Source organism: Magallana gigas, chromosome 2 (assembly GCF_963853765.1).
Source record: "Magallana gigas chromosome 2, xbMagGiga1.1, whole genome shotgun sequence".
Classification (NCBI taxonomy): Eukaryota; Metazoa; Mollusca; class Bivalvia; order Ostreida; family Ostreidae; genus Magallana; species Magallana gigas.
This window is the reverse complement of record NC_088854.1, coordinates 14535035-14552297: the sequence shown is the minus strand read 5'-3', so window position 1 is coordinate 14552297 and position 17263 is coordinate 14535035. Positions and strand designations below refer to the sequence as shown.

The following is a 17263-nucleotide window of genomic DNA, read 5'->3' as shown; positions in this document are numbered from 1 at the left end:
TCAAACAGTTAACTGTTTACCTGCGCAAATTAAGCAAAATCTGATGTATCAAAAAAGTACTGAAATACAATTCATTCTATCGGTAATTCGGCATTATCTTTTGCGTAATGGTAGATTAATGCAATAGGTTTTGTTGAGATGCTCGGCATTTTCTCGAGTTTATTCAGTTTAAATAGTTTGATATCACTGATGGAAATATGTAGGTATATACATGTATATATATGATTCATTTCGAAAAAATAAATTGTGTTCTTTATTTGTTATACATGTAGTGCACATTGCTTGTGTTTAATTGTTACCCTACAATTTCTATTTACTATAACCATATTTGAGTGTTAAGCTTCGAATTATAAGCAAGATACAGAGATTTGCTCACAATTCTATGTTTGTACACAGATCTTAATAAAGATTAAAAAAGTAAAAAATTTGTCAATATTTATTACGAAAATTTTCAAAGTCTGTTCTTCCAGAAACCAACTTATTGAATTGGAATCTTAACCTTTTTAGCTCACCTGAGGGTGGGGCCACAATGGGGGGTCGAAGTTTAACAAATGAATATATAGAGTAAATCTTTAAAAATCTTCTTCTCAGAAACTAATCGGCCAGGAAAGCTGAAACTTGTGTGGAAGCATCCTCAGGTAGTGTTGATTCAAAGTTGTGAAAATCATGACCCCCGGGGGTAGGGTGGGGCCACAATGGGGGTCGAAGTTTAACATATGAATATATACAGTAAATCTTTGAAAATCTTCTTCTCAGAAACTAATCGGCCAGGAAAGCTGAGACTTTTGTGGAAGCATCCTCAGGTAGTGTAGATTCAAAGTTGTGAAAATCATGACCCCCGGGGGTAGGATGGGGCCACAATGGGGGATCAAAGTTTTACATAGGAATATATAGAGTAAATCTTTAAAAATCTTCTTCTCAGAAACTAATCGGCCAGGAAAGCTGAAACTTGTGTGGAAGCATCCTCAGGTAGTGTTGATTCAAAGTTGTGAAAATCATGACCCCCGGGGGTAGGGTGGGGCCACAATGGGGGTCGAAGTTTAACATATGAATATATACAGTAAATCTTTGAAAATCTTCTTCTCAGAAACTAATCGGCCAGGAAAGCTGAGACTTTTGTGGAAGCATCCTCAGGTAGTGTAGATTCAAAGTTGTGAAAATCATGACCCCCGGGGGTAGGATGGGGCCACAATGGGGGATCAAAGTTTTACATAGGAATATATACAGTAAATCTTTAAAAATCTTCTTCTCAGAAACTAATCAGCCAGGAAAGCTGACACTTGTGTGGATGCATCCTCAGGTAGTGTTGATTCAAAGTTGTGAAAATAATGATCCCCAGGGGGTAAGGTTAATTCAGGGGCCACAATGGGGGATCGAAATTTAACATAGGAATATATACAATAAATTTTTAAAAATCTTCTTCTCAGAAACTAATCCGCCGGCAAAGCTGGAACTTGTGTGGAAGCATCCTCAGGTAGTGTAGATTTAAAGGTGTGAAAATAATAACCCCTGGGAGTAGGTTGGGGCCACAATGGGGGTCGAAGTTTAACATATGAATATATACAGTAAATCTTCGAAAATCTTCTTCTCAGAAACTAATCGGCCAGGAAAGCTGAGACTTTTGTGGAAGCATCCTCAGGTAGTGTAGATTCAAAGTTGTGAAAATCATGACCCCCGGGGGTAGGATGGGGCCACAATGGGGGATCAAAGTTTTACATAGGAATATATAGAGTAAATCTTTAAAAATCTTCTTCTCAGAAACTAATCGGCCAGGAAAGCTGAAACTTGTGTGGAAGCATCCTCAGGTAGTGTTGATTCAAAGTTGTGAAAATCATGACCCCCGGGGGTAGGGTGGGGCCACAATGGGGGTCGAAGTTTAACATATGAATATATACAGTAAATCTTTGAAAATCTTCTTCTCAGAAACTAATCGGCCAGGAAAGCTGAGACTTTTGTGGAAGCATCCTCAGGTAGTGTAGATTCAAAGTTGTGAAAATCATGACCCCCGGGGGTAGGATGGGGCCACAATGGGGGATCAAAGTTTTACATAGGAATATATACAGTAAATCTTTAAAAATCTTCTTCTCAGAAACTAATCAGCCAGGAAAGCTGACACTTGTGTGGATGCATCCTCAGGTAGTGTTGATTCAAAGTTGTGAAAATAATGATCCCCAGGGGGTAAGGTTAATTCAGGGGCCACAATGGGGGATCGAAATTTAACATAGGAATATATACAATAAATTTTTAAAAATCTTCTTCTCAGAAACTAATCCGCCGGCAAAGCTGGAACTTGTGTGGAAGCATCCTCAGGTAGTGTAGATTTAAAGGTGTGAAAATAATAACCCCTGGGAGTAGGTTGGGGCCACAATGGGGGTCGAAGTTTAACATATGAATATATACAGTAAATCTTTGAAAATCTTCTTCTCAGAAACTAATCGGCCAGGAAAGCTGAGACTTTTGTGGAAGCATCCTCAGGTAGTGTAGATTCAAAGTTGTGAAAATCATGACCCCCGGGGGTAGGATGGGGCCACAATGGGGAATCAAAGTTTTACATAGGAATATATACAGTAAATCTTTAAAAATCTTCTTCTCAGAAACTAATCAGCCAGGAAAGCTGACACTTGTGTGGATGCATCCTCAGGTAGTGTTGATTCAAAGTTGTGAAAATAATGATCCCCAGGGGGTAGGGTTAATTCAGGGGCCACAATGGGGGATCGAAATTTAACATAGGAATATATAAAATAAATTTTTAAAAATCTTCTTCTCAGAAACTAATCCGCCGGCAAAGCTGGAACTTGTGTGGAAGCATCCTCAGGTAGTGTAGATTTAAAGGTGTGAAAATAATAACCCCTGGGAGTAGGTTGGGGCCACAATGGGGGGTCGAAGTTTAACATATGATTATATAGAGTAAATCTTTAAAAATCTTCTTCTCAGAAACCAGCCAGGAAAACTGAAACTTGTGTGGAAGCATCCTCAGGTAGTGTAGATTCAAATTTGTGAAAATAATGATCCCCAGGGGTAGGTTTGGGCCACAATGGGAGGTCGATGTTTTACATAGGAATAAACAGAGTAAATCTTTAAAAATCTTCTTCTCAGAAACTAATCAGCCAGAAAAGCTGAAACTTGAGTGAAAGCATCCTCAGGTAGTGTGGATTCGAAGTTGTGAAAATAATGATCCCCAGGGGTAGGGTGGGGCCACAATGGGGGGGGGGGGTCAAAGTTTAACAAAGGAATATATAGGGTAAATCTTTAAAAATCTTCTCAGAAACTAATCAGCCAGATGATTCTTTATAATTGTAAAGACTTTGGCCCCAGGACAATTCTTTGGCCATACGAGAAGGTTCAGAGTTTGATGTACGTTTATATCCCATATATAAACTATTGTTAGAACTGCAATACTCAACATATGATATGACTATAAAATCATCCTGTTAGAAAAGGGACTAATGATTATAAACATAAGAATATCCAGGGGAAAATGGATTTTATTTATACAGGATCTACATGTATTATTGTACATTGTCCAGATAGTTTGTATTATGACTCCATTGAGCTGATTTTATCATACCTATTGTTCCTCAGGTGAGCAATGTGGCCCATGGGCCTCTTGTTTGGAAATATAGGACCCCAAATAGAAATGATAATTTTCCTGAAATTTTTGCTAGAATTTGACATGAAAATTGATAATTTTAAGAAATCAAACAAATATTTATAGTTTGAACTATTACTTAGTTACGATTTTAATACAGTATGAAGTTGAACACATGTAGTGACTATAAAAGTAAAATCAAAGTTAAAGTTTAAAAATTCTTGCTTGAAATCATATTTTACATTTTCATATTGCATCATTATTTATTACAGTATTTTATTGTATTATAAGATATATTTTGTAAGTATCATAGGATGCAATATTGTATTTTATATTATTGTATTGATAAACATTATATCTTATAATACCATATGAAATGAACTTATCATTATCATACATGTGATATAGTAATACAATATTGTGTCAAAACAGTATCCGTGTATATCCAAGATCATTAACTGTGATTTTCAATATAATATGATAAAGGTGGTCTCATAAAGGTGATGCTTCATTATGGTGATGCCTCATATCGGTGAGCTTTGTAATCCGTGATAACCTATGTTTTAACATATGATATATGTTATTGTGTCAAAACAGCATCCATGAATATCCAAGATCATTATCTATGATTTTCATATACTATGATAAAGGTAGTCTCAAAAAGATGATGCCATGTCTCGGTGAGATTACCTAAAATGTTTTTCAATCCAAAGGCAGATCCTCTACATATTGGTGTTGTGTTGACTGAACTATGTCCTGTATTCTCTTCTGTGTTGCAGTTTGTATTCTGTTGTATGGATGCTGTGTGAGTGACTGTTGGTATGAGTATAGAGCAGCCTTGAGGTTCCCTATGATCTGTTGACAAATCCCCAGGATCTCCCAGGAGATGTCTCTGAGTAGATCAGGTACATACAGTCCCCGATCATGGTGGACTAGGACCTGTAGCTCATCTAGAGCTGCTTGCGATAATGTTGTATCAATGTGTCTGTAACACAAGAACTCTAGGAAATGTAACAGCACAAACACCGGGATATGTAAGCCAGTTTGTAGAAAAGACTGTTCTGGTACTAATTCACTGATATAACAGACTGTGTTGTAAAGTGTGATATCCTCTGCTATAGCCTGTCTTATCTTTGTAGACCAGGACTGTCCCCCTACAGCTTCAGTATACCTCTCTCTGTCTACATCTCCCATATACATCAGATATGGCTGTGCTAACTTGACCTTTGTCATCTCTATAACAGATAAAGCTTCCCTGTATCTGAGTGTCTTGTAATAATACATGGCAATGTACAACATGTCAGATACACACCCAAACTTGGCTGCTAATTTGAGCATGTGACAGGAGATTTTATCTGAAATATATGTCTGTTTGTTGACACATGTGTTTGTGTACATGTTTTGTAATCGAAAAGAAATTTGCTGAAGGACGAAGGCTGTAAATTTTTGCATGGCCACAACTTGATGATGTGTCATTGGTGAATCCATAAACTGTTCTGTTGTGTGTATGGCTTTCATTATTTGATACAGATACCCTGCTGTAATTAAAACATATGAGGACTCTATGACCAGGTCTGCATCATAATCAACTTCAGACCTAATCATACTCTCATCTGTACAAATAGAAAGTCTAGGATTGTACAGGACATCAATGATGTAGGACCTAAAAGAGGAACTCTGTAACAGACAGGCCAGACCTTTCTTGTACAATTCATGTAACTGTAGGAACAATCTGTTTGGTGCTGAGCCATGGACCTTTGTCCGAAACAAGTTGTTTTGTGGGATGAAAAAGTTTGGACAGATCCCCACATACACCCATTTAAGGAGGAGTTTGAAGCAGACCCAGAAACCGGCCAGGAGATTTTGTGAACACCAGTGAGGCAGTGTGTTTTGTTGAATTGCCCAGAAAATTGTTGTCTTCATGTGATAAGAACACAACAGCTGATTGGTTTCTTCTGATTGTTGATATAAAACTTCTTTTAAGGATGACGTTTACTCAGAATGAAAAAAAAATCCACTGATGATAATGAAAAACCATCTATTGTGTGTTATAGACCTTTGCTTGTATTGTTATTTTTCACTTTCAGAAAAGTAGGTCAATGACCTACTTTTTGAGTTAATGGCCATTGAATATTTATTGAAAAATCAAGAAAAATCCCATAAAATTTTACACTACCATTGAGATTTTCTTAATTATAAAAATATTACAAATAATTAAACACTTTAAAAAATAAGATATAGTTTATGAATGGTAGTGGCACTAAATAAGTACACAACATTAAGATTTCAGCATCAATTTTAAAAAATAATTCAGTTCGAATTTCCTCTATCAATTTTCAAATCCCTACCCCTTTTTGATTTAATTTTACAAAAAATTGAATAATGATAATACAAAAACATTTATGATATTGAACTACTTACATGGATATTGACCTTATTCTGTTGGTATAAAATTTATATGAGGTCAATGATCAAAATTTTGAGATATGATGTCTTTTATCGTTTTTAAGTGTTTTTCAATATTTTTATTATTTGTGCCATAAGATTATTTTAATGAATAAGTTAGGTAAACCCAACGGAAAATATGAAAAATTACGTAGACTTAAATATAAAATCCTGACTTTTGATATTAGACTGCTGCCATAAAACTTTTAGCAGAAAACAAAATCTGCAAAATTTAGTCCGAATTTCCTCTGTTTGGCTAAAAGTCAATTTTTGTTTGAGCATAATTTCATAATAAAGTAAAACTATTGAATTTTTTGTCAATAATAATTCATTTCATAAACACTTTTTGTGTTTACATCAAATTTTACTCATTACATTGAACTTTTTAACAATCGGAATTTGAGAACTCAAACCCTGAGTAAATAACACCCTTAAGAAAAGTTTCAACAGTCCATAAGTCAAAAACTGAGAGTGGTTCATTGATGACACAAGTGTATATTCTGCCTTAGAAAAAGAAATTCTCCATTCTTTATTTCCATGGGGCCCTAATGGGTGTCCTATTGCTACAAAGTGACATCCATTTCTGACAATATCACTAACAACTTCAGGACCAGGCCATGAATGACATCTGTCTATCCATGAGGAGGCAGATGGAGGCCAAAAGTCACAAAAAAGACAGTGAGCATTATCATATTCTAATTTTCCTCGAATACCACTACTGCAGGGTCCATGTTCTGTAGAATTAGGAGAAGAAGTTGACTGTCTGTACATAGAACTACTTATATAGACCCTATCATTCATTCTGACACATGCTAACAGGACAATATAGTATTTTGATGGTGTCAGTAACTGGAGTAAAGTGAATCCTGTTGGACTTTCAGAACTGTCAGAGAGAATCAAGGTTGTATTGTCTGATTTGTAATACCCAGACTGAGATATGTCCATGATCACTCGGTGGTTGTTGAACCAGAACATCGTGTCTATATCTGATCCCTTCAGTCTGAACCCTTCTCTCCGACTTCCACTTGACATACCCATGATCCCACGATTAGATTTCACTTGTCTCTCCAACATCTCACTGATGTCCCATATCTCCCTCCTGATAGCCACCTGTTGTGAGGTCCCCACGATCTCACACAGTCCCACAAACACGGACTCTGACATGTGCTGCAGTCCCTCACATCTGTCAAATTTGATTTGTAAACATTTCTTATTCACGCTATAAACAAGAAATACACTCAAAATGTCTACATTTCAAAAGCAAATTAAAGTATTTATTTAATGCACTTACATTTCAGCGGAGAAAGACCCCATTTTGAAGGATGCGAAAATGTTGAAGGTCATGCTATTTAGATAAGAAAGAAATGTACTTCCTTTTGGTCAGGAAACTTTTAAAAGGGTCTCAAGGGTGCTTATGTTTTCTTCCAAATTGTGTTCCAGTTCCAGATTTTGTATTGTTTTTATAGCAATGAGCTTAACGCTGAACATGACCAGGGATGGGGTAATCGTAATCAGTAATCATATTAAACAGTGATAATCGATCACAGGTTGCTGAGTAATCATCAATTTTTGTGATTACATGTACAAATCATAATTTAATTGATTACTCTTTTAAAAAACGGCTTTATGAAATTTTATGAACTTTATTATTACAATAGTAAAATCAAAGTGCTTGAAATTGTAATTCATTAGAGATATTAGGTGAATAAGGTTCATGCAACATTAGATGTGGGTATGAAATATGTGTTATAGCAGCGAAGATGTTATAGGACTGGTATGTTTTAAGTAAGCTTGGGTATCATTATAACGACAGAGATACATGTGTATATCGAAGAATACCAAGTCAACTATTGTGTTAATTGTTGTAAAAACAAATACCAATTTGTAGCTCAAGTTCAACACATGTCAACTCAGTCAATTGTAATAAAAACAGATTTCTGTTATTTGTATGATTAAATTGTGTCTTCAGTCTAGTCAATCTATAAAAAAAGGGGTTCAAAGTTTGATGTAGATTTCTAATAATTATATTTAAACAGTTGTTTAAAATCTTCTTGAGAACTGTCATGCTCAATATGTCATGACTAAAAAATCATCCTGTTACAAAAGGGCTTACTGTTTTACATAAGAATATTTTTTTAGCTCACCGAGACAAAGAAGGGGGAACTTATGCTATACATCTGGCGTCGGCGGACCTGGTTACATTTTTTGTTGCAGGTCCTAAAATTAAGTTATTACTTGTCCTAACTTCACCAAACTTGCATGGATGTTGCATCTGGACCCGCTTATGGACTTGAAAGACTTGGATGCTGAATCTGGGTCATGAATTTTGGAGAAGGTTAAAGTTTTTGGTGCAGGTGCCCTTTGATAGCAATTTCTAAGTTACTTCTGCAGTGACCGTTTGATGCCGACGATATTTTGGAATTGAACTTTGTGCAAAATTGAATTCGTAAATTTGATCTATGTTGAGCTGAGAAAATTACGGTGATCTGTTTTTAAATCCTTCCTTAAATTTTGGTTTGTTCCTTAATATAACAAAGCAAATGTTGACTGAGTTTTCCGGCAACATTGATTATATTAGCCCCCTTGGGACAAATATTTTGCCCGACGCAAAGTGAAGGGCAATATATTCATCCCTCGGGGGCTAATATAATCAATGTTGCGTTCAACCCCAGTCAATATTATTTCTTAATTGTTATATTCAATAATATATTCTCACTATATAACTCTATATAGACGAATAGTCAATAATTGTAATATTAGCTCATCCGAAAAATATTGACTGGTCAATATTTTGTTGATATTGACCGGCTAGGAATTATATCTAGAGAACATTCCCTTTATTTCAAATAATCGCCTCTGATTTGTTGATTCGTAAACGATGACGTAAATAATTCTTAGCCACTTCAAAACAAGGTGACGTCATAATAGACAGTCAGTCAAGGCAAGTAAATAACGGACGCGCAATGCGACAGTTTGCTATCATAAAAGATATTAGGATTTGCGAATTACTGTGATGTAAAATCAGGTAGAGCATCTGTATGTTAAGTCTTACGGTCGGCGGAATATCACCAGTGACCGTTTGATGCTGGGGATATTTTGGAAATGAACTTTGCACAAAAGTGAATTCGTGAATTCTTTGTTGAGCTGAGAAAATTATGGTGATCTGTTTTCAATTACTTTCTTAAATTTTGGTTTGTTTTTTCATATAACAAAACAAATGTTGACTGTTGATATTGTAAGTATCATCGGATGCAATATCATATTTTATATTATTGTATTGATAAACATTGTGTCTTATACTACTGTATGAAATGAACATAATTATGATTATCATACAATTTTTTAACATATGATATAGTAATACGATATTGTGTCATAACAGTATCCATGGATATCCAAGAACACTACATATGATTTACATATTATAATATGATAAAGGTGGTCTCATAAAGGTGATGCTTCATGAAGGTGATGGCTCGTCACGGTGAGCTTTGTAATCTGTGATTACCGGTACCTATGTTTATTTTTTATTGTTTCTCAGTTCCTACATGCAAGTTGAAAGAGTTATTTGGGTCATCTGCTGTGATATTGAGGCAGATTTAAATACATGTCATTTTCCTAATTTTGTACGAAAAGAATTGGCCAAAAAAGGAATTAAGAAACTTAGATCAATGGAAAACTTACAAGAATTAATTGCCACAATTATTATAGCTTAAAAAGCCAATAGGTATACAGCTTCTTCTGCAGCTAAGCTTCAAATATATAGAGAATATGAGAGTTGTCTCCTTTTGTATGCAGAAAATTTACATGTGCAAATCAATTGGTAGACAAATGCAATAAGCTTTGATCATGACATCATATTGTTTTAAATGTAAGTTTAAGTGGATATCAGGCACGTAGCATCGTTTTTGAATGGGGGGGGGGGGGGGGGGGGGCAGACTCATCCAAAAAATCTTCACAAGCAAAGAAAGAAGAAAAAAAAAAAGGTTCTTTCCAAAATCCGGAAAAATCCTTATCCATTGTGGGGGGAGGGGGGGGTGGCAGCAAGTATTCCTTCAACTTCAATTGCATTGTTTATTTCCTTATTTTCAATTCAATTTTTTGTATTTAAGAAAAATCTTTGCTGCGCAAAAAAGTTGGGGGGGGGGGGGGGGGGTAGGGATGTGTTTGAAAAGTGATGTATTTTATTTCAGTTTGATTTATATTCTATTGAATATTGATTTGAATTTCATCTTGATTTTGTTTATTATGCCAATATAAAGAGACTGTGATATAACAGGTATTAACTGAATTTTTAATAATACACATTTAGTTTAAGGAGACTGATTTGGGTTTTTGTGTTGAGAAACTACAATAGCAAAACTTTTCATTTTTTAACCATATGTAAATTACACCAACTCTAGTTTGTTTGCAAAGTTTCAAGAAAATCAACTGTCTTGTTCTTTTTAGGGACCATCTCAAAAAACATGTACATTTACTATAGAAATATATAGGAAATTTTCATTTTCCGCAAATTGAAGCAGATTACAATATTCCTACAATAGCTTTTTTTTGTCAAATTGTAATATGTGATTAGTAACATCTTTTTCTACCTTTTATATATAAAAAATACTTAATTCTACCATCTGGTATTATCTCAAAATATTAAAATGCACCAATTTTGCAATAAATTTGGAGTATTACAAATGTAGATTGGAATAATGGACTCATAAAAAAAAGAAAAGAAAAATACCCCCGAGGATAGCATTATTCTGTGTACAGATTTTCAACGACGTTACTTTTCTTTTATGTTATTTCTTATAATGCACTTCAACAAAGTTTCATTTTATCACAACATCATAAAAGCACAAGCGTTGTGCTCACCTACCGTACAATGGAAAAATATTTGAAAAAATAAAATTTTCCTTAAAATATCGGAATTATTTTTCTCTATTGTTAATGTGTTAAATTTCATAAATCATATCAATAAATATTCTTTAAAAATATATATAAACTGTATTTTACTAGAATGCACAAAAATGTGTGCTATGAAAATTAAGTCGGCCTTCTTAAGTATTATGCTGCTATGTGCCTCTTTTATTGAGGACCTAACTTGTACTAAAGGTCATACAGTTATAAATTGCTGGGTGGCAAAAAATTCATGTCATACAAACAGACATCTAGTATATACTTATATGTATATATGCTGTATGTATATTGACAGGTTGATGGCAAACTTGGCAAACTTCACCTCTCACTCATCCGTAATGTGGCAGCTTTTCTCTTTGGGACATGTATAATCTCAGCCTCAGCAACCAGATTTAGCAGCCAAGATGACAAGATGACGTTCCTCGCCCTTCGCATCCTTGTAAGTAATCATTTCAATCATACCAGACTTTAGATGAAGAAAAGCTGACAGAATGAATTGTAAGTCATGATGCCCTAAATACTGGACCTGACTTGCAGAGGACGAGTTAAATCTTGACACACATGTAGCTTGATTGTTAAGTTTTCTAAAGAAAATTTTGATGTACAATAATGCATATGTATAAGAGTGGTCAATACATTGCCCATCAAACCAACATCAAATCTTAGGTATGATTTATCCAGGTAATAATTGTTTTATAAAAATCCTCACCTTCAAGCCGTAAAACTGAATCTTCTCCAGGCCATGTATAATGACGATGACAATCCAATTAGCCCAAACAATGTTCCTCTAAATCAAAAATGAGAGTATACAAGCCTACAGTTCATATACTGAGATTTTGTTGGTATCTGAGGAACCCAATTGTAAATTTTATACATGTATATTTCATAACCCATTTCCCTTCAGAGGCCTTAAATTTTTGTTCAGAAGCAATCTCCAAAACATTGGCTTTGAGAACAAACAACCAGAACTGAACAGCTAGCAGACAAACTGCATGAGAACTAGTTTATTGTTATCATGAACAGGGGAGATTCCACCAAAACTGTAATCATATGTCGGTTGCAGTATGACACTTACCAACCATGTTTTGCTTTTGGACAATTATGCATATATCTATTTCAATTTTCAAATTTGCAGGTCAACTCTTGTATCATTACTTTTCAACTTATCGCTCAGTTTTTCCAAAGTCCGTGGAGCATTTATCACGTGTACTTCAGCATCGTAACCACAGCAGTCTGGACTCTAAATGCTGGACTGGGATATATGCATGAAGTCAAAAAATTAAACAAAGACAAAGTGGAATAAGCTGCCGTTTATTTAGACATGGACATTATTACTAGGCCTATGTATTCGTACTGTGAACTTCTCTTTATTTGGTGCAAAGATTTATGAATTTGTTTAATATTTGTACTTCATTTTGGAAAGTGGGTGTATTTTAGTTTTTATGGGGAATTTCAAGATGTTACTTTAAATATTTGGTGGAGGATGTAGCACCTGCACATATCTACATTTATTTTAATTTGTTGTGATTGATTTACACATGATAAAACCAAATGTACTGTTTATACTGACAAATGTTTTTTGTGTCGCTATTTTACGTTCATCGTCGCTAACCAAATTAAGGTCTACAATCCACTCCTGTACTAAGAGGAAAGGAGTGGATCATAGACCGTTGGCTAACAAAGATGTTTTTCATTGGCCTTGTAAGTAATCATCATGTACATGCATGTCAGTGGTTTTTTTATGTACGTGAAGAATGCACTTTTTCGTACACATTTATACAAGTCAAAAATGTTTTTTTGTATGAATAACTAATAGTTTATTGTGAGTCAAATGTATGGATGACATTTTGTTACTCTGATTTTTAAATCATGGCAGAAATTCAGTGTTAAACTAAAATTTCCTAAATGTGTTGAAACCTTATGAATAACTCAGTATTTTGTATTTTTATACCAAGCCAGTTGGTTTGTAATTGGACAGATATGAATAAATGAAACCTCCTGTGTATGCATCTTAATAATGTTAAGCAATTTTAGATAGTAACAAGTAAATAATTTGATTCTAAAGTAGAATTAAGCTCACCAGGTACAAATAAGATAAGAGGCCCACAGGCCTTGACAGTCTTCTGAGTTTCTTAGTTTGACATGTCAGAGTCTCAAGTTTGCTTTTTAGCTCAACGAGACGAAGTCAGGGGGAGCTTATGCTATACCCTCGGCGTCGGCGTCCAGACCTGGTTAAAGTTTTTGTTGCAGGTCCTGTATCTAAGCTATTACTTGTCCTATCTTCACCAAACTTGCATGGATGATGCATCTTGACCTACTTATGGACTTGAAATACTTGGATGCTGAATCTGAGTCCTAAATTTCAGATGCTGGAGGAGGTTAAGGTTGTTGGACCAGGTTAAAGTTTTTGTTGCAGGTGCCCTTCGATAGCAATATCTAAGTTACTGCAGGTCTGTACTTCACCAAACTTGCATTGATGGTGTGTCTTATGATACTGATGCACCAGGCAGGCTTGGATGCTGAATCTGAGCTATAGGTTACAGATGCTGAAGGAGGTTAAGGTTTTTAGAGCTGGTTAAAGTTTTTGTTGCAGGTGCCCTCTGATGATTATATCTTAGTTACTACTTGTCCTAACTTCACCAGACTTCCATGGATGGTGTGTCTTATGATACCGATGCACCAGACAGGCTTGAATGCTGAGTCTGAGCCATAGGTTTCGGATGCTGGAGGAGGTTAAGGTTTTTAGAGCTGGTTAAAGTTTTTGAAACAGGTGCCCTCTGATGATTATATCTTAGTTACTACTTGTTCTAACTTCACCAGACTTCCATGGATGGTGTGTCTTATGATACTGATGCACCAGACAGGCTTGAATGCTGAGTTTGAGCTATAGGTTTCGGATGCTGGAGGAGGTTAAGGTTTTTAGAGCTGGTTAAAGTTTTTGAAACAGGTGCCCTCTGATGATGATATCTTAGTTATTACTGGTCTGAACTTCACCAAACTTGCATGGAGATGCGTCTTATGTATACTGATGCACCTGACAGGCTTGAATGCTGAGTCTGAGCCATAGGTTTTGGATGCTGGATGAGGTTTAGTTTTTTTGGAACAGGTCACATGTTTTATAGATGATAGCTTGCATAGTTGATTTAACTATATTATAAATGAAACGCAGAGGTTGCTTCAGATGCAGAGCCTGATCTCCATTATCAAGGATGCTAAAGAAATCTCCTACCTCACTCAAACCTGCTCGATAGATAGATGTGTTTGTTGATAAATGATATAACATGATTCCTATGATAAAGTATTGTATGGTATGAAACAATATTGTTTAATATGATACAATATAAAAATCATATGTAATATTATAAAAAGTTATATGATACGATATGATATTGTATCAATTTTGAAAGATACAAATAGTCAACAATTAACAAGACAGGAATTATCAACATATGAGGCCGGGGTCTCCCCAACTCCCTTTCCTGTTTTTGGTTTAATCGATCGGGGGGGGGGGGGGGGGGGGGGTGAAAGTAATATACACCATAAACAGGGAATAATTCGCCCTGTTTAATTTTGAATCATTTCACCCTCGTTGTCAGCGGGCGAATTTATGTTGATTTTCAATATCTAATATTAAGTAACTTCAGTAACAACTGTGACTGGGCGAAGTCACGACAGAGTGAAACTGTTTGCAAGTGTAGAAGGACGGAAATTACACGGGACCAAAATAACCCTGTATACAGTATCTTGATTAAAATAAAGATATAAAAGCAGTTATCTAAGAACACCCTTCCTATTTAAAGAAAGTTTTATAAATAAAAGGTTTTTACAAGTTTAATGGAAAAGGCATCTAAAAAAAGCCCCTATCCCCTTCCGGATAAGACATTTAGCATCTTTGCGGTTTTAACAAGTGCATGTGAGTTTTACTTTTTTCCCTATCTGCTTTGGGTTATTGTATACAATTGTTTATATAATAAGTATGACAAATGCAAGCTAGTTAAATTTGTAAATAATGCACACTGTTGTAAAACTGCTAAACAACGCTTTTGTATTGCAAGTCGACAACTTCGAAATAAAAAAAAATCCCTTGATATACGTACATCTTAAATATGATGAAACAAAACTATCATGAATTCAAGTAATTCAAGATCAATTCAATAAAATGCGTACAAATAAGCAATGCATATGAATACGCACGAAGATCATTGATATTACATGTGCCCCATACCTATTTTAAAAGAATTACGATCGATGTTAAATATGAACGCAATTGATCACTTCATCCTAGAATTAATAAGATTAATGAATTTGATTTCCAAAAATTCAAGGTGTGCATGTGAAATTTTATAATATTCGATAACCTTGACAAACGCTTGTCAACAGATCTAAAATTGATGCACACTCTGCACGCTTCTAAAACGTATTTTAAAGTAATATTTTAACAAACCAAAATTAATTGTATCTAAATGCGAGTTCATAAACATTCCAAAATACATGTAGCTTTCATACGGTTTTGTAATGAGTAAAAAAAATGAAAATGAGAATGCATACGTGTTGTAAAGTTTTCAGTAATACATGTATAGGTAAAGAAACAATCACACACAAGGACAAATTACAAATGTAAAGAATGTGGGCGCTTAAGATGTAGATTCGGCAGGAATCTGGGCGCACAAAGAGAGTGAAAATTTCATCAATTAATTTTGAATATTTTTCGAAGTATAACCGTTATTTGGTTTCTGTTGGATGTGGAATGAGTGGAAAAAATATTTGAAATGCAAAAGGTTTTATCATAATATGGGTCTAAATATAGCAACACGATGCAATTCATGCAAAATCCTACTTATTTACAACTGTTTTTAAATGATTTTGTTGTCTCTGGGTCTTCTCTCCACAAATTTGAAACGTGTAAAGATAACATATTTCAACATTAAAAATGTTGCTTTTTAAAAAAAGATGGAGAGATGACCCAGAGATGACTAATTATGTACTTTTTCAAATTATTTTTTGAAGGATAAAAAACTAAGTCCATTGATATGACAGTGTTGTTTCAAACAGTACTTTATAGAGCATATATTGACAAGTCTCGCATGGCTCAGTGGTTTCGTTCTGGATTAGTGAATACATACATTCAGTGTTTTGGGTTCAAATCCAACTGGTGGTCTTTTAAAAAAAAAAAAAATTTTTTGTTTTAAATGTTTGTTATTATAACATGATGTTGAATTATAATATACCGATATATTTTAATTTGTTGTTATTGATTTCTAGATCTGCTGTATAAACACTATAAAAAAATTTCTTTTCTTATTACTAGTTTTTTAGGATATACACAATATAACTTCATTAAAATATGTTTGCATTAACATTTCCAACACGTTATCGGTTTACCTCTCATTGCCATTTTTTGAAAGCTTTGTGAGTTTTTTAATAACTGGAATAGCCATGTACTTCGACTCTCAACATAATATATTTTTGTTGAAACCTGTACATAGCCTTTCGAGGTTATAGACATTTAAATCCCAATTGATTCGTGTCGAGGATTCCTGCAAACTTACAATCTTGTGCGCTCACTTTCTTTTGAGTTGCTCCTATTCATAATTTTGAAATCAGTTTCGTTTCACAGGTTCAAATTTGATTAGAAACATTAAATTCTAGTTCATGCTTACTGAGTATTGATTAAAAAAATCAATAATCTATTCGTACTTATATACATCTATCTTGTTGAGGAATACATGTTTAATTTAGAAATAAAGCATCTTTTTAATTATTGTGTTTATATCATTTATCGGGGTATACCCATTCTTCACACTTTAGGTAAATTTCATTACGAGTTGTAATGTATATTACATACGTTTAATAAGGTGAGCCCATTATTTATCAAAATGATTTAATCTTAATATATTTTGAAATAGAAATAGTTATCGAACAATAGGTATTTTTTTTAAGTTATACGTGCATGTACAAATATTTAAATAAATGTAAAAAGTTATACGTACACGTATAAATATTTAAATAAATGTGAATGTTTTCTTTAATAACACATAAAACAAACCAAAAAATAAAATTCTCTGTATATTTTGCCTTAGAAACAAAACACTCACCATTTTTGTGCACAGACTAAGGACTTGCGCCTACCCATTAGCAGGCGTAGATTTAAACCCAAATTTAGTCCCGACTAAGTTTCTGCATTTTTGTGAAACGCAACTTAGTCTGGTTTTGAGGTTTAGTCCCTGATTTAGTCCGGGCTAAGCTTACGCCTGGACGTAGGCCTTTTTGAGAAATGGGCCCCTGAGGTATGTCTTTAGGCGACGTATGACGTTGAAATAA

The 17263-nt window shown here is 34.5% G+C and overlaps 2 protein-coding genes and 1 long non-coding RNA gene across 3 annotated transcripts in view; 1 reads left to right on the top strand and 2 right to left on the bottom strand.

Moving 5' to 3' along the window:
- Positions 1 to 12945, top strand: part of LOC105327926 (uncharacterized) — a 24017-nt gene extending 11072 nt beyond the window's left edge. Inside the window, exons 5-6 of the mRNA XM_011428604.4 lie at positions 11238 to 11381; positions 12078 to 12945. Of these exons, the coding sequence (XP_011426906.2) occupies positions 11238 to 11381; positions 12078 to 12245 (312 nt within the window). The 3' untranslated portion in view covers positions 12246 to 12945. The remainder of the gene's footprint in view (positions 1 to 11237; positions 11382 to 12077) is intronic.
- LOC105327925 (uncharacterized) overlaps positions 1 to 17263 on the bottom strand; it is an 18963-nt gene extending 1700 nt beyond the window's left edge. Inside the window, exon 1 of the long non-coding RNA XR_010710798.1 lies at positions 17038 to 17263. This is a non-coding gene — a long non-coding RNA (uncharacterized lncRNA). The remainder of the gene's footprint in view (positions 1 to 17037) is intronic.
- Positions 3873 to 7609, bottom strand: LOC136269517 (uncharacterized). The gene is made up of 3 exons (XM_066074319.1): positions 7326 to 7609; positions 6410 to 7217; positions 3873 to 5578 (listed from the first exon to the last, which is right to left on the bottom strand). The coding sequence occupies exons 1-3, from the start codon at positions 7376 to 7378 to the stop codon at positions 4292 to 4294; spliced, it is 2148 nt and encodes a 715-aa protein (XP_065930391.1). The 5' UTR covers positions 7379 to 7609; the 3' UTR covers positions 3873 to 4291.

Coding starts and splice junctions, on each gene's coding strand:
- LOC136269517 (XM_066074319.1), bottom strand. CDS start 7,378: ATGACCTTCAACATTTTCGCATCCTTCAAAATGGGGTCTTTCTCCGCT. Junction 7,218..7,325: donor GGGTCTTTCTCCGCTGAAAT/GTAAGTGCATTA, acceptor CAAATTTGACAG/ATGTGAGGGACTGCAGCACA. Junction 5,579..6,409: donor CGATTGTTAAAAAGTTCAAT/GTAATGAGTAAA, acceptor TCTGAGTAAACG/TCATCCTTAAAAGAAGTTTT.